The 18,979-nt window shown below is 52.7% G+C and overlaps 1 protein-coding gene across 15 annotated transcripts in view; it reads left to right on the top strand.

Annotated features, from left to right (window-relative positions):
- The window catches only part of TPST2 (tyrosylprotein sulfotransferase 2), a 56,242-nt gene that overhangs the window by 28,542 nt on the left and 8,721 nt on the right, over positions 1-18,979 (top strand). For 9 of the 15 annotated variants that reach the window (XM_042234761.2, XM_060400844.1, XM_042234763.2 and 6 more), the window contains exons 2-4: positions 5,381-5,452; positions 9,808-10,713; positions 14,791-18,590. In XM_042234761.2, the coding sequence (XP_042090695.2) occupies positions 9,872-10,713; positions 14,791-15,178 (1,230 nt within the window). In that variant the 5' untranslated portion in view covers positions 5,381-5,452; positions 9,808-9,871 and the 3' untranslated portion in view covers positions 15,179-18,590. Of the gene's footprint in view, positions 1-484; positions 675-5,380; positions 5,453-9,807; positions 10,714-14,790; positions 18,591-18,979 lie in introns of those variants that run through there. The other 6 variants (XM_012097998.4, XM_060400843.1, XM_012097997.5 and 3 more) reach the window with 4 other exon arrangements.

Below are 18,979 nucleotides of genomic sequence, written 5' to 3'. Positions count from 1 at the left end.
GAGGCCGGCTGCCTGAGTCCTGCCCCTGGCTGTTCCAGCCCAAATATACACCAGCTTCCACGGTGACCCTCTGCATCTACGTTTTGTGGGTTTGTCCCAGTTCCCCTGGGAGTTCAGACAGAGCCGGGCCTTCGCACAGGATCGCCTGAGGGGCACATCAGGGTCGCCGCCTGATGCTGTGAAGAGTCTTTCCTGGAACCCAGCCACGTGTATTTCTCTAGCTGCTCTCATAGCGCAGAAGCCGAGTGGCCCGTCCAGCCGTGACAGACCCTCTGGCCCATGGGGCAAAATCCTTGGCTTTCCTGGCCCTTCCCAGAAGTGTGCCTACTCTGCCTCACCAAACCACTGGCCTGTTTGTCTACAGGTTTCCTCCAGTCTTCCTCCCCGTGCGGTGATGACAGTGATCGTACTCAGTGCTAGCGGGTTTGCACATGTGTGCTGGGTGTGGTGATGCTAAGGAATTCCTCGTGACTCTTTGTTCCAGGTGTTAACGCCCATTTCTCAGATGGCAGTACTGAGGCTCCGCAAGCTGGATTGACCCAGGATCCCTGACGTATGAGTGCAAGAGCTGGGATGTGACCCCCCCACCGTGAGCTTGTGCCAACAGGGTGCTGAACTGGGCCTCCAAGATTGAGGCAGGGTGGCAGGCGTGGGCCCTGCTTTGATTGTTTTAGGTAAAAAAAAAAAAAAAATGCAAAGCTCAGTAAACATTTGTGGAATGAATGAGGAAACTCAGGAAACTCAAGTCTAGGAGCACGGGCTCTGGGGAGAGATTTGGGTTTTCCTGTTAGTTCCTATGCTAACCTGCTGTGTGGCCTTGGCCAGAGGAACTTACCTCTCTGAGGATCAGTGAAGAGATGGTTAATACGGGAGAGTCAGATGGGGTCATGGACAGAGTTAGTGAGGCAGAGCCTCCGTGATATATGTGAAGCTCTCAGCTCAGTACCTGGCATGCAGTAAGGGCTTCTGTGAGCTGATATTTCTAAGGCCGCTCACCTGCCTGCCTTTTCTTCTCTCTTGAATCACCCCACGTGTTTCTTATGCTCAAGCCTCACCCCTTAAAGCCGCAGAATTATCCTTGCTCCACTGGATTCTGGCAGGCTTTTCTTGGCTGGCTTCCCGTTAGAGCAGGTCAGAGGTCTCTGATCCCCAGGGATCCTAAAGGGGGAACCCCAGTCTCCCTAAACCTCTTTGGAGGCTTGGGGTGGCGAGGTCAGTGGGCCCCAGAGGGGTAGGTGGTCTCCATGGTGATGGAATGCTTGGGAGCTTGTTCCCACAGAGAGGGCTCGCAAGGCTGATGGCTGAGCTCCCGCACGGGGGTACCAGGTACCCCTCCAAGGCTACTCTTATAAGTGCCGTGGCCTGCCCCCTGAGCTGGCGTCCTGTGCTCCAGCCCTCCCCCTGCCCCCAATTTGGGAACCTCTTGATCTGCTGAGCTTTGGCGCCTTAGGGCACGTCTCCCCCTCCTACCTCGGGTATCTCTCGTTTATCACAGTCACGGGTGCAGTTATCTGGCATGCTGGTTTCCTGGCTCTGTGCCAAAGCATCATCTCCGTGAGGGCAGGGCCCTGGGGTGCCAGCCCTGATGTGTTGCAGTGTCTGCTTCCAAGCACAGTAGGTGTTCAGTAAACACTTGTGGAATGAATGAGTCCAGGTCTGAAGGTGTCGTGACGATGGTCCATCACCGCCCCCTCCCCTTGCTTCTGGTGGTCACTCAGGGCAGCCCATGGGTCAGTGGAAAGAGAGTGATGTGAAGTCCTTGCTCATCCTCACTGCTGGCCCATCTTCTGAGCCGTGTCATCATGAAGACAGAGCCAGATTTAGAAACTGGCTTTCCCTCTTAGTAAAGCACACGAAGTGCCAGACTCTGTTCTAACATTCTCTAACTTATTTATCCTTCCCAGGACTCCTATGAGGCTACTTCCACATTTACACTGGCCACATTTCAAGGGCCCGGGTGCCTCACATGAGCCTCCTAGGAGGTCTTGTTGTCCCCATTTTACAGATGAAGAAACTGAGGCTCAGAGACGTTAAGTGACTTGCCAAGGTCACACTGCCAGTAACTGGTGGATCCCCTTCAGTCTGACCCCCCCTACTGTGGCTGGCATAGGATTAAAAAAAAAAATACTGTTGTTTTATTATTCTATAGATCAAGACCATAGAAAAACGCCATGAAAGTATGTGTTCAGGGAAAAATGCTCTCGCCTACCACCGCTGTCTTCTTACCCGGGGTTTGTGTTTGCTGATTGGTCCGATTGATTTGGCGGATTTGCTTTTTGGTGTAGCTGTGCTTACCCTGCACCCCCACGGGCCTTTTGTCATCGTAAATTGGAGAGCCCCCTCCCTGCTCCACCCTGCCACTGAGCTGTCGTGAGGCTAAAATGAGGTAGAGGCGTGGAAAGCCCTTGGTCTAGTGTTAGGGATACAGTGGCGCTCAATAAATTCTGATGTTCTTCCTACGAGAAAAGGAGGGCTCATTGACTCCCCCCCCCCCCCCGTCCTGTGTCTTCTTGATTTAATTTATTTGTTTATCTTTGGCGGTGCTGGGTGTCTGCTGCTGCGAGGGCTTTCCTTTAGTGCGGTGAGCGGGGGCTGCTCATCACAGTGGCTGCTCTTGTGGAGCACGGGGTCTAGACGCACGGGCTTCAGGAGTTGCGGCCAGTGGGCTCTAGAGCACAGGCTCAGTGGTTGTGGCCCGCGGACTTAGTTGCTCCGCAGCATGTGGGATCTTCCTGGATCAGAACCTCTGTCTCCTGCACCGGCGGGCGGATTCTTCACCGCTGAGCCACCAAGGAAGCTCTCGCTGTGTCTCCTGAGTCTCCACTGTGCCCGACAGCAAGTCCCCCTACAGACGAACTTCCACGTTGCACGCTTTCAAAGATGTGAACTGTGTTCGCGTGTCCAGCCACTTAAGTCAGTGTCTGGCGTCCATTGTCACGTGTGTGCATCTTTTACAAGTGGTTGTGCTTTTGTTCACTTTACCGTTCAGTACTGTACAGAGTCCGGGGGTACAGCATCTCTATTTCAAGCCCAGGATGTCTGGAAGCAAGCGTGGAGGCAGCAGTGGTATAGCTGATTGTATGAGCTGGGATACCGAGGCTAACTTTGTGGGACTTTTGAATGCATGCTGGGAATGGAACTCGTTATATGTAGGGGAGTGACTGTAGACCTTTGGGTGAATGATAGGAGTAGTCTAGCTCAGCAAACTGTTTCTGTAAATGCACGCGTGCATGCCAAGTCACTTCAGTCGTGTCCAACGCTGTGCAGCCCTATGGACTGTAGCCCGCCAGGCTCCCTTTCCACGGGATTCTCCAGGCAAGAATACTGGAGTGGGTTGCCGTGCCCTCCTCTAAGGGGCTCTTCCCGACCCAGGGATTGAACCCACGTCTCATAGGTCTTCTGCCTTGTCAGGCGGGTTCCTTACCACTTGCACCACCTGGGAAGCCCTTTTTTATAAATGACCAGATAGTAAATATTTCAGGTTTTGCAAAGTGGTTTTTCTTGTTGCTGCTGCTTCTCCTCTCCCCTCCCAACTCATCCTCTTCCTCCTCTTTCCCTTAAAAAAAAAAAAAAAAAAGTCAAGATCACTCTTTGCTCACAGACCTCACAAAACAGGCTGACGGGTGGATTCGACCCAAGGGTCATCACGTGCTGACCCCATCCTAAATCTGCCATAGCCAGTACGGTAGCCCCCAGGGGGCCTCTGGGCTCTGGAAATGTGACCAGTGTCAATAAGGAGCTGAATTTTAAATTTTATTTAATTTTAACAAATTTAAATCGTGACCTGTGGCTAGTGCGTCTTGTTGGAGTCGAAGCTCTTCAGTGATCAAAGGCCCTGAGGCCCGTCCCCAACCCTGAAGGGGGCCATGGGAGCTGCCCTCCTGGCAGGTCTCTCGAACTCTCTTGGCATTTCAAGGGCTGCCTGAGGGCAGCTGGGCCGGAGCCATCTGGTCTCCGGAAGAGCTTCAAGGGCCCTGGTCCCGAATGGTGCTTTTGTTGTTGTTGTTCCAGGAGCCGCCCATGCCTCAGAACGCCAGGCCTGTGTGTTCAGTAGCTGGGAGGAGGGGCAGGGGCTGGGAACCGTCCTCCTGGGTTTAGATACACTAATCAGGTTGGTGTTTCAGGGATAGGGGAAAAAAAACAAAACAAAACATAGAAGCAAAGAATAAGAAAATAGGAAGAGAGATAGGACCCCAAGAACAGAGTCACAGCCTACTCCCAGTGTGTTAATAATTGCTGAGATTTTTGAGTATGTGCTATTACCCTGTTTGAACCTCCCAACAGCCCATTTTACAGAAAAGGAAAACTGAGGCTCAGAAGAACAACGATCTACCTCATCAGAGAGTCATCCAACTCCAGAGCTGTGTCCTTAACCACCACCAACCCTCTTCCCTCCTCCCCCACCTCCTGGGATGGGACTAAGAGGACAGAAGTGAGTCTGTGAAGTGATAGCTGCTCCTGAGCCTCAGTTTTCCCATCTGTAAAATGGGAGGAGGTGAGAATTGGATTAACAATCTGCCTCCCACCCCCCCAAATGACATAGCAGTGAGGTGTAAAACAGGATTCTCTTGGTTGCATGTCAGCCAGGCTTCACCCCCGACCCCCACTGAGTTCATGGCCCCATTCGTTTAATGCAGTTACGAGCTGGGCGTCAGAGTCTCAGATGGTGACCCTGGTTCCCGGAGTCAGTTGCTCTGCCTCTGGCTGTCATTTTCTCACTTTACACAGTTGGGAGCATCATCCTTTCCTCGTTGGGGGATTAAATGGCACACGGCACTCACATAGTACCTTGTGGCAGGCTATATCCGCAGGGTCACAAAGAGTTAGACACAACTGAGCAACTGAACACACGCGCTCACACAGTAGGTGTTTAGTTCATGTTCGGTGGTGAGAGCAAGGCACTGTTCAGCTCCAGGGAGCGCCGTATCGTAGACTGGCTGCACAGTGCCCTTTGGAGTTGGGCAGTGCACAGCCTGTTCGATCGTACCCAGCAGTCCCAGATGGTGACTAGAGGTAGGTATGGTGGTGGTGGTTGCGTCTTGTGATATTTACTTTCCCTGAAGTTCAAGGCCCCTGGGCCAGGAAGAAGGGAGGGCCTGATAGGCAGAGACCCACTGCTGCTCAGATTCTCAGCCCACAACTTGCTGCCTGAGAAGTGGGCCAGTTCATTCCCTAGCTGAATTGGTGATTTTACACCCCAGCTTCAGCATCTTGGCCTGAGGTGGGCTGTCCCTGCTCTGCTGCTCATTTGCCAGGGTATTTCCCTGCTGCCCCAGATCACTGTGGGGTGAAGCCGAGCACCCCTCCTCCGCCCCTCTGGGGGGCCCAGCCCCTCCCCGTAGCACACACTCCTAACGCAGTATCTTCTCTGCCTCCGTAGGGCTCAGCTGGTGGACCATCCTGGCCAGCAGCCACGAGCAGCAGAGCCCAGGGATGAGCGTGTCCAGGGAAGGTGAGTGCTCCCCATGGGCCCCCAGAGTCCTGGCTTCTGAGAAAACCCTCGGCACCCCCACGGCCCAGCCTCCACGATCGGGCAGCTGATCAGACTCCGCCAGGTCACTCTGTCAGAAACCCAGTGCCTGACCAAGCTGGACCCTGGCAGCGTGGAGAGGGCGGGCCTCATTGCTTAGGGAAATTTTACTGCTGGGCAGGCAGGGACTTAACTGGCATCACTGAGCCGATTCAAGGCGCGGCCAGAATCTAAACACCTCCCCGCTCTCCGGTGTCCAGCGCCAGCATTCTTGGCATGCTTTCTCAGCCCCTCACACAAAACATCCCCACATCTCATGATAGCTCCCTGAGAAAAGGTTCTTATCAGCCCACCTTTGCTAGAGGAGAAAACCGAAGCTCAGAGGGCTGAGGTCCCTCGTCCAGCTGTCCAGCTCCAAGTGGCAGGGGCTGGATTTGAACCCAGGGTTGCAGGACTCCTGAGTCTGAGGCTCTTAGCCACCAACTTCACTGCCCCTGATGGAGTTTGGCTGCGTGGTGGGGAGTAGAGGGCAGGCCTCGGGCCCTGGGCTGGGCCCGCTGGCCCCTCCTGGAGGGGATGGGGTCTGTGGTTCTGGGTGGTTTGGAAGCTACCATTCGCTCTTAGGTTCCCAGCGGCTTTCTCTCTGCCCGGGCGCCCTGCCTTTGCTTCTCAAGCTGCCCTGCTGGTCTTTGCTGTCTCCTGCTCATGTCTAACCTGCCCGCTTTGCACTGTTTTCTCCCAGTGGCAGAGACTGGCCCAGAGATGAGCCCCTTGCTGGGTCTGCTCTGAGGACCGTGAACAGCGGGCCTCAGCCCCTAATCTGACCCTGACCCGTCTCAGGCAAGGGGCCTCCCCTTTCTGAGCTGCTTGCTGAGCGGGAGGCATGCTCCACCCAGAGGTGGCAGAAGGGATCCCACTAGGTGATGCATGAAATAAACTTTAGCTGAGGATGTGCTCAGTAAGTATAAAAAATATACAGCTCCGGGCCTTGTTTTAAAGCGCTATAGCCGAATGAATGCTCAGCATTAAGCAAGACTCGGGAGTTGATAACAGCTTTAAAATTCTGTCTGTCCCTTCATACAGGCTTTCCCCCCTGGTATTTAGTATCCAGATCGCTTCCAACTCCACACGTAAGCTCAGGGGACACACATGCACACTTATGCATGCGTGTGCACACACACACACACTCACAGTGGCAGGCACACCGTGTCTGTCTTTTCTGGAAACCACTTTCCTAAATCGTCCCGTCTTCTATTCCCTAAACTGCAGTCTCTCCCTCCCCACCAAGTGTCAGGAAGAAAAAGTGGTTGCAGTAATTCTAGCTAAAGTGTGATTGACACTCCACCAGGGCCATTGACACTGAAATAATCATCTTTGGCAGACTGCTAGTCTCCGGGCTACAGACAGAATTTCACTGAGCACTTAACGAAGCTGAGGACACCTTGGAGGGATTTCTGAGTGACTTTGTGTCCTATACAGCCTGCCTCTGCCCAGAAAGTAGCTTTGGCGTTAGATTTCCCTACCCCAACCCGGAATCCAGGGTACCCATGAACCGCCAACAATTGACGGTAGGCTCGTGTTTCTTGGAAGAGGGTCCCCAGCTATTTTTCAGTGCTCAGTGAAGCCAGCGACCCCCAGATGAGACTCATTTTCACTTCGCCAGTTGCTTCTAGAACCCTCACGGCAGCCTTTGAGGTCATCTGACCCACGCCTTCTTGCAGCTGAGGAAACTGTGGCTTAGATGGGGGAAGTGACTCTCCCAAAGCCACATGGCCAGGAAATGCCAGGGCCTCAGCAGTTTCGAGCCCTGGCCTGAGATGGTGTGTTTTTTTCAGCTTTGATGTTTCTTTTCCACTTGCTCTGGCCTGAGGGGCCCCAGGTAGTCCAAGCCCTCGTGGGAGGGTTGGTCCAGCTGCACACCGGGGCCTTCAGTGGTTTCGGCTGAACACCTACCCAGACCCCACCCTGCCCCCCATCATGCTAGGTTCTCTCCTGCCTGTGACTTTGCCCTGGCTGTTCCCTTCTCTCTCTGCTCCACCCAGCTATTCAAAACACCACCTGTCCACTGCTCGTAACTTGGCAGGAAGGCCGCCTCCTATAGGCAGCCCTCCCATACCTACACAGGTAGAACCCATCACCTCTACCTGATGTGGGCCCATAGTCCAAGTAGAGCTGGGGGGCTGAGTCTGTGTCTCTTACTTAGCTCCATAGCCCGACTCCCGCACACAGAGGAACTCATGAAATGTTGGAGTGAATGAATAACCGGTGATCATGGCTAATATTCTTTCAAATGCTCCCTATGTGCTGGGACCATCTTAAGTTCTTAGAGGCTGGTTAGTGTTCAGCCCTTCAAAGTGGACACTCTTAGACCCATTTTACAGATGAGGCTCAGAGAGGTGGAGTCTGTTGCCTGAGCTCAGCCGCAGAGGAAGTGGCAGAGCTGGGATCTGAACCCAGGTCTGTCTGACTCCTCGAATGCCCAGAGGCCTCGAGCTTCACTTTGATTCTAGAAAGAGGTGAGAGAGGAAACAAAGGCTCTGAAACCCAGTAGGGGAGACACAGAAGAGCTGGGGTGGCTGGAGGAGGGCTGCCTCTCCAGCATCTGAGTCTGCACCTTCGGAGCTGAGGTTGCATAATCAAAGGACCTTGAGAGTGAACGGCGGGGGGGAGGAGGGTAGATGTGAGGTTTGAGTGACTGGAGAAGGGGGAGGGGCTGGGCCGGGTGGACCCCTGCTTTTCAAGACCAGTGCCTAACCTAAAGAATTGGCATTGGGTCTGAACAACTTTCGCAGTGACATTTACAAGGGGTAAGGAGCTCGGTTCAGGTCCCATCTCATTCCCTCCCCCGTTCCCACATCAGCCCCACAGTCTACACATCCCTAAGTCTCCCAGAATGCGGGCAGGGCCCTCCTGGCTGGCCTCCCTGCCTCCATTCTCACCCCTGCAGGCCCTCTCTGCAGGGGCTGCCCTGAGAGTAAGTCCAGCTCCTTCCCCATCTCCCCCCTCCCTCCCCTCTGGCCCCAGTAGCCTCCTCTCCTAGGTTCTTGAGCACCCTAAATCCTCCCCCATCCTGGAGTTTTGCTCTCTCTTCCCTCTGCCTGGAGCCCCCCACCCCTTCCCTCACATCTTCACATAGCCAGCTTCTCCTCATCCGGGTCTCAGCTTGAGTGTTACCTCCTCCGAGAAGTCTTCCTTGACCTCCCTCCTCCCGCCCCTTCTTGATCCTGCTTGTGGTGTCCAGCTCATTTCCTTGGAAGCTGGTGTCATAGTCTGGCCGGAGCTTGTAAGTCATCTCCAACCACTGCCAGGACATAGGCTCCTTGAGGCCACAGGCCCGGCTGTCTTGTCCACTGTCCTGTCTCCAGCCTCCAGCCTGGCACCTTTCATTGTTTCCTAAGCACTGATTGAGGGAAGGCTGAATGAATGGACAGCGATTCTGGAAAAAGCCCAGGCCCCAGGATATTTTGCAGCTTCTGAAAAGCATCTCCTGCGCAGGCAGACGGCGGTCGCTCAGAGCAGACACAGACCCTGCTCCTAACCCTTGCCCTGGGTCCCGATCACAGACCACAGCTTGGCCACTTCCCAGCCGGGTGACTGTGAATAGCCCCTCCTTATCTTGGCTTCCTCCTGTCTCTGCTGATATCACTTCCTAACACTCACTCTACCCCGGGCCCCACTCATCCCACCCAGGCACGTTCCATAAATATTTACTGGGCACCCACTAGGAGCCAGGCACTGCGCTAGGGGCTGAGAAGACAGCTGTGAGTAAAAACAAGCAAAACCCTCTTCCTTATCTAATGACTGTGCTCCTGAAATGTGATATTCTAGTGCTTTTATTATTTTCACATTTTGAAGAATTTCACATAAATGTTTTTCAAGAAAGTCCATTTTTAAAAGAACGATTCCTCTTTCCGTTTGTTCCTGCTGGGAGAATCCCATGGACAGAGGAACCTGCCAGGCTATATATAGTCCATGGCGAGGCAAAGAGTGGGACCTGGTGGAGCGACTGTCACTCACTTGCCATGTATCAGATGGGGAAACTCAGGCCTTGAGTGGTTACAGGGACTGGGCAGGGTCCTCCCGCTAGGAAGTGGGAAGAAGGGATTTGAACCCAGGCCTTCAGGGCCCCTAGGGGTAATAATAGTGACTCCCCTGAGGGTTGTTGGATCTGGGGAGTTAAGAGGGAGGGCCTGCCAGGCACAGAGCCGGGCTCATCAAACTTTCCTCTTGTGGGTGTCAGCATCCTCGCAGGCTGTTGTCCGGGTCTGGATGGGGAAGCCCCGGCACGGCGCCGGCCTCCCTGACTGCACCTGCCCCGTGTCTCTCTGTCTCCCCAGATGTGAGCACCGCGGGGCTCCCGCCCGCCTGCCCCTGAAGCGCGCCCCCCGCCCCAGGCCCAGCATGCGCCTGTCGGTGCGGAGGGCACTGCTGGCAGCCGGCCTGGCCCTGGCCCTGGTGCTGGCCGTCCACCTGGGGCAGCGGGTGCTGGAGTGCCGGGCGGTGCTGGGGGGCCCGCGGGGCCCCCGGCGGACCATGCGGCCGGAGCAGGAGGACCTGATGATGGTGGGCGCGGACCACGTGGAGTACCGCTACGGCAAGGCCATGCCGCTCATCTTCGTCGGGGGCGTGCCCCGGAGCGGCACCACGCTGATGCGGGCCATGCTGGACGCGCACCCCGAGGTGCGCTGCGGCGAGGAGACCCGCATCATCCCGCGTGTGCTGGCCATGCGCCAGGCCTGGTCCAAGTCGGGCCGGGAGAAGCTGCGGCTGGACGAGGCGGGCGTGACGGACGAGGTGCTGGACGCCGCCATGCAGGCCTTCATCCTGGAGGTGATCGCCAAGCACGGCGAGCCGGCCCGCGTCCTCTGCAACAAGGACCCCTTCACGCTCAAGTCGTCCGTCTACCTGTCGCGCCTGTTCCCCAACTCCAAGTTCCTGCTCATGGTGCGCGACGGCCGCGCCTCCGTCCACTCCATGATCACCCGCAAGGTCACCATTGCTGGCTTCGACCTCAGCAGCTACCGCGACTGCCTCACCAAGTGGAACAAGGCCATCGAGGTGATGTACGCGCAGTGCATGGAGGTGGGCAAGGACAAGTGCCTGCCCGTGTACTACGAGCAGCTGGTGCTGCACCCCCGGCGCTCCCTCAAGGTCATCCTCGACTTCCTGGGCATCGCCTGGAGCGATGCTGTCCTCCACCACGAGGACCTCATCGGCAAGCCGGGCGGCGTCTCCCTGTCCAAGTGAGTGGAGCCCCCACCTTCTGCTGTGTGGCCTGGGGCTGGTCACTGTGCCTCTCGGAGCCTCCTCTGTTGTAACAGGTCTGAGACGCCCAGTGGTTAAGAGCAGAGCTTCGATCCACATCTCCCTCCCGGTAGCTCTGTGGCATTGAGCGAGTTGCTGGACTCCTCCGAAACCTCAGTTTTATTAGCCCCCTCCAAATGGGGGCAGTCCCTCCTGAGCACGTCCATGCGCTTTGTGTAGTCAGCTGTTGCTGATAAAGGGTGAGAGGATAGGTTCTGGGACCGGGCTGTCTGGGTTCGAGTCCCAGCCCCGTCCCTTTTTAGCTGTGTGACCTTGAGCAGGGGATTCAACCTCTCTGTGCTTCCGTTTCCTCATCGGTAGCATGGGGATAGAATCCATCCACCTTTGTTCACGTGTGAACTTCGGATGGGGTGGTACCTCTTAGGTGCTGTTAATCCCCATTATCTTCATTTTAGTGCTGACCTTGCTTTTAGTGGCATCCCCCCTGGCCTTGCCTTTGCTCTCTTATTGAGCGCCTGCTGTGTGGCCAGCACTGAGTTAAGCCCCCAGCCATCATTATTGCCCTCATCTTCACAGCAAACTCGGACATAAGAACTGGTCTTAACCGCGTTTCATAGATCAAGAAGCGGAATCTCAGGAAAGTTACCGGCCTAGCAAGAGGTGGTGCCAGGGTTCAAACTCACACCTGTTGGACTCCAGGGCCTATTCTCTCAAGCTCTCCATGACTGGGACCCTCTTCCCTCTCCTGAGACCCTGGGACAGGGCAGGGCCAGAATGTGCCATTCCCATGCCTGCATCCTGCTCAGGTGCGAGCATCCCTAAGAGCCCAGGGGAAGAGCGGTCCTTCCTGGGACAACGCCTCCTGTTTCTCTAATGTCTGGGCCCTCCCAGGCCCTGTCCCCAGGAGCTCTGGAGCCCTGAGCAGAGCTCAGCAGCTCTCCTTCTGTCAGCAAAGTGCCCATGGACTGGATACTCTGGCCAGCTGGTGCTGGAGCTGGGATTTTGTAAATCATCCTGACACAACATCAGATGACCAGAGGAATACATCCTGGCGGCAGGAAGTTGGGAACATACATAAAACAGGAAAGGAAAACCACCCGTAATCCGTCCCCACCCCGATTGTGATCTGTGGCCTGCTGGTCCTTGGTCAGGGAATAAAACCAGAGTGCTGCTGGGCAGGTTCCTCTAAACTTTCTTCACTTTGTGTCTGGGACACTTGCCCATGAGCCCCCAGCACTCTGCAGTGACATCACTTTGAATGGCTGTATAATATTCCACTACACAATCACCATATTCCCCTTTTGGGACACTTCGGTTACTGACTCATGTTAAGCATGGCTCCCATCCCTGTTCTGGGATCCGTCTATGTGATTGTCCTGTAAAGTCCTGTAGACACCAGGATTGTGGGGGAGGCCAGGCACACGTTTGATCGGGTTGGGTTTCTTTGCCGTAAACATCTCTGCAGCAAGTATTTTGCTGTAAAAGATGAAATAACTGGTTGATCGGCAGTTTTGGTTTCATTATACTAGGAAACGATAACGTATCAGTTTCTGCAAATCCTCTTGAGCAGTCCTCCCTCCCACCTGTCAAAACCAAAAGGGTACCGAGCTGGGGCTCATAGGAAAGCGGCAGCTGCTGATTCACAGGAGCCTTTGAGAGCGTTAACAATGGGTGTTTGGCTAGATTAGATACAGTGGTTTGCTCCCTCCTGCGTCGTTACCAGATTTATCGTAGTTTTGGACACGGGGGCCCATGTTCACAGTAGCCGGGATGTGGAGGCAGCTTAAGTGTCCGTCAGTAGATGGGTGGATGGGTGGATGGAAAGACGTGGCACGTAGATACAGTGGAACACTACTCGGCCACAAAAAGAATGGAACGATGCCACTTGCAGCAACCGAGTTAGACCTCCATCTGGTCGTAGTAAGGGAAGTACGTCAGACAGAGAAAGACAAACAGCGAATGATGCCGCTTGTATGTGGAATCTAAACCGTGACCGAGGTGAACCTGGGAAACAGACAGACTCACAGACAGAAAACGAGCATGATTAGCCGAGGGGAGACCGGAGGGGTAAGTCAAGAGTTTGGGATTAGCAGAAACAAGCTGCTGCTGCTGCTGAGTCGCTTCAGTCGTGTCCGACTCTGCGACCCCATAGACAACAGCCCACCAGGCTTCCCCGTCCCTGGGATTCTCCAGGCAGGAACACTGCAGTGGGTTGCCATTTCCTTCTCCAGTGCATGAAAGTGAAAAGCGAAAGTGAAGTCTCTCAGTCCTGTCCGACTCTTAGCGACCCCGCGGACTGCAGCCCACCAGGCTCCTCCACCCATAGGATTTTCCAGGCAAGAGTACTGGAGTGGGGTGCCATTGCCTTCTCCGAGAAACAAGCTACTATATATAAAATAAGCAACAGGGACCTGTATAGTGCAGGGAATTATATTCAATGTCCTGTAATAAACCGTAGTAAACGATTATGAAAAGAATATAATATATACATACAAGTGAATCACTTTGCTGTACATCAGAAATTAATACAACATGGTAAATCAACCGTACTTCAATTAAAAGAGGCAAAAGAAGAATCAAGCTCCACCTATCTCCCCCCAAAAAGGGACGGTTACTTGATTCCTGATGTGTCTTGAACACGGTTAAAATTCTCATAGAATCTGGCTTAGATTAGGTCACCCAAGGACCTGTAGAAACTGATACATTATCATTTTCTCTCGTCATGTAACCGTCAGCATGTGATTTTATCTTTTATGGCGAAACAGCCTTTGTGGGTGATCGTCGTGGGGCGAGACTGCTTGTGGCAGAGATGTTTATATGGTGAGAATACCTAGAACAGCGCTTGAGATCTTTCGACGCGCTGGCTAGAGTTGAGACTTGGATCCGGTCTGTAGCCCCCAGCTCCGTGCCCCGCCCCCATCAGTCCACATTGCTTCGCTCCCCAGTCTCCCTCCCTCCCCATCCCAGTTCCTTTTGCTCCATCTTTTTGTACTGTTTTTCGTTCCCAAGTTATCTCTTGGTTGGGATGGAAGCATCTAGAAACAGGTCCTCGATCCTTCCCCACCCTCCAGCTTGTGAAGCCCCTGAACTGTATACTCAGTAAGACCATCATGATCGGATGAGGTGGTAAGCCTGTTATCTGGGAGACCGAGAAAGCATGTGAAAGATGACGGCATTTTCATCCTAACGGCAAACTGGAAACAACGTCCAGGGCCACCTTTCGGGGATGGAAAAAGGAGGAGGTACTGAGTGAGTGGGAAAAAAAAAGCCTACCGAGCGGTACTATATATAGCATATAACTTCTGTGTTTAAATCTGCAAGCAAAACCATAGATTTTCTATGTATATACGTGTGGGGGAGAGAGAGCGTGCACGCTAACACCGAATGCACCGGTGCTCTTTTATTATTAACCTGTTTACTCCTCAGAACAGCCCAGCAGGGTAGGTGCTGTTAATGATTCCCATTTTACAGGTGAGGACACTGAGGCTCAGAGAGGCTCAGTCACTCTGCCGAGGTCACACAGCTGGCACCCGCCCCCAGGCAGTCTGGCCCCTTAGCCACTCTGCTTTTAAAAGCACAGAAAGCAGACCGAAAGAAGAGGCACACTCCAGAATGCCACGGTTGGGCCCTGCAGGCAGCTGATGGACCGGGAGCGGTGACTACAGGGGCTCTTCACCTTACTGTTAAGGCTTTAGAATTACTTCTCAAGAACAAAATCTTAGTCCATCTTAGTCACGTAAATAAAAAGTCATGTTTAAAAAGTCATAGAGGTCAAGGAAGAAGTCAAGGTCACGTCCATCTTAGTCATGTAAATAAAAAGTCACACAGATCAAGAGTCTGAGCCCCACTGAAATGGTGTTTCTGCCAGCTTCCCACTCTAGCTCTTAAGCCCATTGTACAGAGCAGGTATGCTGAGGCCAGATGACTCACCCACTTTCTTAGAGTTTAGGGGAGCCGAGTGGGTTCCAAGAACCAGGTCCCCCCTCCACGTTCCCTGCTGCCCCAGCGCTACCTGGGTCTGCCCACACCCCATCCATTTCGCCCTCTCTCCCCAGGATTGAACGATCCACAGACCAGGTCATCAAGCCTGTGAACCTGGAAGCTCTCTCCAAGTGGACTGGCCACATCCCTGGGGATGTGTTGAGGGACATGGCCCAGATTGCCCCCATGCTGGCCCGGCTCGGCTATGACCCCTATGCAAACCCCCCCAACTATGGCAACCCCGACCCCATTGTCATCAACAACACACACCGGGTGAGTACACTGCCCACGGGGAGATGCGGCCGGGGCTGGGGGCTCCTGCTACCCGAGAAGACACTCAGTCCCTTGATTGCTAAGCAGCTGGCTTGTGTCTGTCTTCGTATGACTGCTTGTATTCCCATTTTTGCTTGGGCCACCAGGAAGCTCAAAACCAGTGGGTATTCTGCCTCTCACACTCCGTAGCCTCTCCTGGTGGGCCCATCTGTGTGCTGATTTCATCTTCTCTCTCTTCTCGGCCTTGTCCTTTCCCCTCTGCTTCCCTAGCTGTCAGCTCATCTGTTTGTAAAGCCCCTCAAGTCTTTGTTGAGGCGGGGTGTGAATAAATCAAGGATGGGTCCCTTTATCGCCCCCATAAGGTTTCATTTCTGTTTATATATTCATTTCCGGTTGTGCTTCGTGGCATGCAGGATCTTAGTTTCCCATCCAGGGAAGAGAGAGAATTTACTCACACAGCGAGTTGGCAGCTCTGCCCTTGTCCTTGAAGTGTAAGCCCATCTATTGATCTTCTTTCTTCTCCTGACATCGGCTGATTCTGTAAACTTGTGAAAATGCTCAGACATCCAAGGTAGATACCCAGACTGCATGAAGAGAGTGGGTGTGAGCAACCTGGATATTGCTGTTTATCACTGTGTTATTATTTTTGGTTTGATATTTACTATTCATTTTACCGTTTACTATTTAACCATAGTTATTATCCTTTACACTGTACCTAGGCGTTTTAGATACTTTCCTGTATATATGTCTATTTCATAATACAGAAGTCATTAAGGGGTTAAAAAGAAGCCGCAGTAGCTGGTGGTGACCTTGAAATCCAGCCCCCAAGTGCTTCTCAGGAGAGAGAGGTAACTGGGATGGGACGAGGGCCTCAGAGAAAGCTGGCCTCTCCTTTCTTGCGTTCTTAGCCAGGGGCTCAGCAGCAGCTTCTCTGGAGTCTCTTTAAAAGGCAGAGCCCCCTGGCAGTTCCCGGACTGTGGGTCAGAAACTCCCAGAGTCAAACCTGACCTTGGGTGTTGTTTAAAAAGACGTTGATGAGCAGTGATGGTCAAGATCAGCTCTTTGGAGCTCTGCTGTTTGTGTGTTTAAATTAGAGAAAGTTCTCTAGATCTCTTCCAAAGAGGTTGACTCCCCAAAGAAGAACTCTTGTTTTCTATGAACTTAGTTAATGACACAAGTGTTACGAGAACCAGAATTCACTGACTCATTTCACCTCATTCCTAACTGGATTTTTGTGACTACATTTGTGCTTCTGAAAAGAAATATTTTGACCCTTCACATATGCAAGTAGAGAGTTGAGCGGGTCAGTTTCAAATATGATTTTTTTTCTGTTTCAAGGTTCTGGCTTACATATCCAGTGGTGCAGATTTTGATGTAAGAACAGAATTAGGTGAAAAAAATAAAGCCAAAAGCTTGCTCTAGTTTTGTGACCTTGTGTACTTTTAAAATATAATCAAGGTGGCAAAAAAACAAAAACACAAAGAGGTTTATTCCCTGAACATGTTGAATGTGTTCATAGCTCAGTCGTGTCTGACTCTTGGCGACCCCATGGCCTGTAGCCCACCAGGCTCCTCTGACCGTGGAATTCTCCAGGCAAGAATACTGGAGTGGGTGGCCACGCCTTTCTCCAGGGCATCTTCCCAACGCAGGGATGGAACCCGGGTCTCCTGCATTGCAGGCAGATTCTTTATTGTCCGAGCCACCAGGGAAGCCCATTACTCCTTGGGGTTCCATAAGTCTTGACCAGCGCCAGACACCTTGTTTGGTCTTTACAGTGGTTTTGCTGTGGCTGTGAAGATAAATCCCCTCATTGAAAGCCGGGTGTGGGTGTGTGTGTTTGTGTGTACGAGTGTGTGTGTGCACGTGTGTGTGCTGAAGGCACAGAATGTTCCTGTCCTGGGTCCTGGCAGTACACTCAATTCTGAAAGGACCCCAGTGCTAATGAGACCGTCTATCCCCATGCCATCCATTACAGCCACTAGGCTTGTGAGGCCATTGAGCTGTGATGAGTCCATATGGGAAGGTGCTGTGTAAGTGTGAAACTCACACTGCGTTTGAGGTCCTCATCAGCTCAGTCACTCAGTCGTGTCCAACTCTTTGCGACCTGGACTGCAGCAGGCCAGGCCTCCCTGTCCATCACCAACTCCCGAAGTTTGCTCAAACTCGGGTCCATCAAGTTGGTGATGCCATCCAACCATCTCATCCTCTGTCGCCCCCTTCTCCTCCCGCCTTCAATCTTTCCCAGCATCAGGGTCTTTTCCAGTGAGTCAGCTCTTAGCATCAGGTGGCCAAAGTATTGGAGCTTCAGCGTCAGTCCTTCCAGTGAATATTTAGGGTTGATTTCCTTTAGGGTTGACTGGTTGGATTTCCTTGCAGTCCAAGGGACTCTCAAGAGTCTTCTCTAATAACACAGTTCAAAAGCATCAATTCTTTGGTGCTCAGCTTTCTTTATAGTCCAACTCTCCCAGCCATACGTGACTACTGGAAAAACTATAGCCTTGACTGCTGCTGCTAAGTCACTTTAGTCGTGTCCGACTCTGTGCGACCCCATAGACGGCAGCCCACCAGGCTCCCCTGTCCCTGGGATTCTCCAGGCAAGAACACTGGAGTGGGTTGCCATTTCCTTCTCCAATGCATGAAAGTGAAAAGTGTAAGTCAGGTCGCTCAGTCGTGTCCGACCCTTAGCGACCCCATGGACTGCAGCCTCCTAGGCTCCTCCGTCCATGGGATTTTCCAGGCAAGAGTACTGGAGTACGGTGCCATTGCCTTCTCCAGACGGACTCATACCCGCCGCCCCCCGCCCAAAGCATGTAGAATTTCTCACTAATCATTTTTATATTGACTATGTAGAGGAGGAAAACTTTCCCCTTTTTCTCTTCTAGGCTCTTTGGCTGACCTGATAATGAAATTGACATAAGACAGATTAATAGGAGAGAAAACAAATTTAATACACATACAAGGGCTCATAAAAATAGATTCACAGGAAGGGGCCATAGCAGGCATCTTTCATCCCTTTTAGGCAGAGAAACAATACATTTGTGAAGAGCTGACAAGACAGAGACACTTGGGCTTGGGGGAGTAAGTTAGCGGAGAAGAGGCGAGGTTTGCTCACACAGATTCTCCTTGTCTGATGATAAAGATGTCTCTCTACCTCCTGGGGATAGGGCATCTTTCAGTGGTGAGATTTACCTCCTGCTCCCAGGGGCTCAAAGGAGGATCAGAGTGTCCTTCTGGCGCTGTTGCTGTTAGTCACTAAGTCGTGCCCGGCTCTTTGCAAGCCCATGGACCACAGCATGCCAGGCTTCCCTCTCCTTCACCATCTCCCAGAGCTTGCTCAAACTCATGTCCGTTGAATCATTGATGCCATCCAACCATCTCATCCTCCTGCCTTCAGTCTTTCCAGTGAGTTATCAGGTTATTTTCCAGTGAGTCAGCTCTTTGCGTCAGGCGGCCAGAGTGTTGGAGCTTCAGCATCAGTCCTTCCAATGAATATTCAGGGTTGATATCCTTTAGGGTTGACTGGTTGGATCTCCTTGCAGTCCAAGGGACTCTCAAGAGTCTTCTCCAGCATGACTGTTTCTTAAACAATTTTAATTCAAAACAGTGAATATGCCAGAGTGGTGTGTTGACGGGTGACCTGCCCTGAACGCCATCGATTACGTGTTGAAGTATTAATTTTTGGATGTATCCGGTTAAGTTTAAAATAGAAAAAAAGCACCCCTAGAGGGAATTCCCTGGCAGGCCAGAGGTTAGGACTTCGCACTCTCCCTGCTGAGGGTGTGACTTCGATTCCTGGTCAGGGAACTGAGATACCACAAGCCCCACCCCCTGCCACCCTCCCCCCAAAGAAACCCCACTAGAATTAATTTCACTTAAAAAAAAAAATTTAAATACTCTGGCTACTGAAATATTTAAAATTACAAGGTTGTTCACATCCTGTTTTATTGGACAGCACTGGTCTATCCAGTGCCTTGTATTTCCAGAGGACAG

The sequence above is a fragment of the Ovis aries genome, chromosome 17 (assembly GCF_016772045.2).
Source record: "Ovis aries strain OAR_USU_Benz2616 breed Rambouillet chromosome 17, ARS-UI_Ramb_v3.0, whole genome shotgun sequence".
In the NCBI taxonomy this organism is placed as follows: domain Eukaryota; kingdom Metazoa; phylum Chordata; class Mammalia; order Artiodactyla; family Bovidae; genus Ovis; species Ovis aries.
The sequence above is the reverse complement of the archived record's forward strand: the minus strand, read 5'-3'. Positions and strand labels throughout refer to the sequence as shown.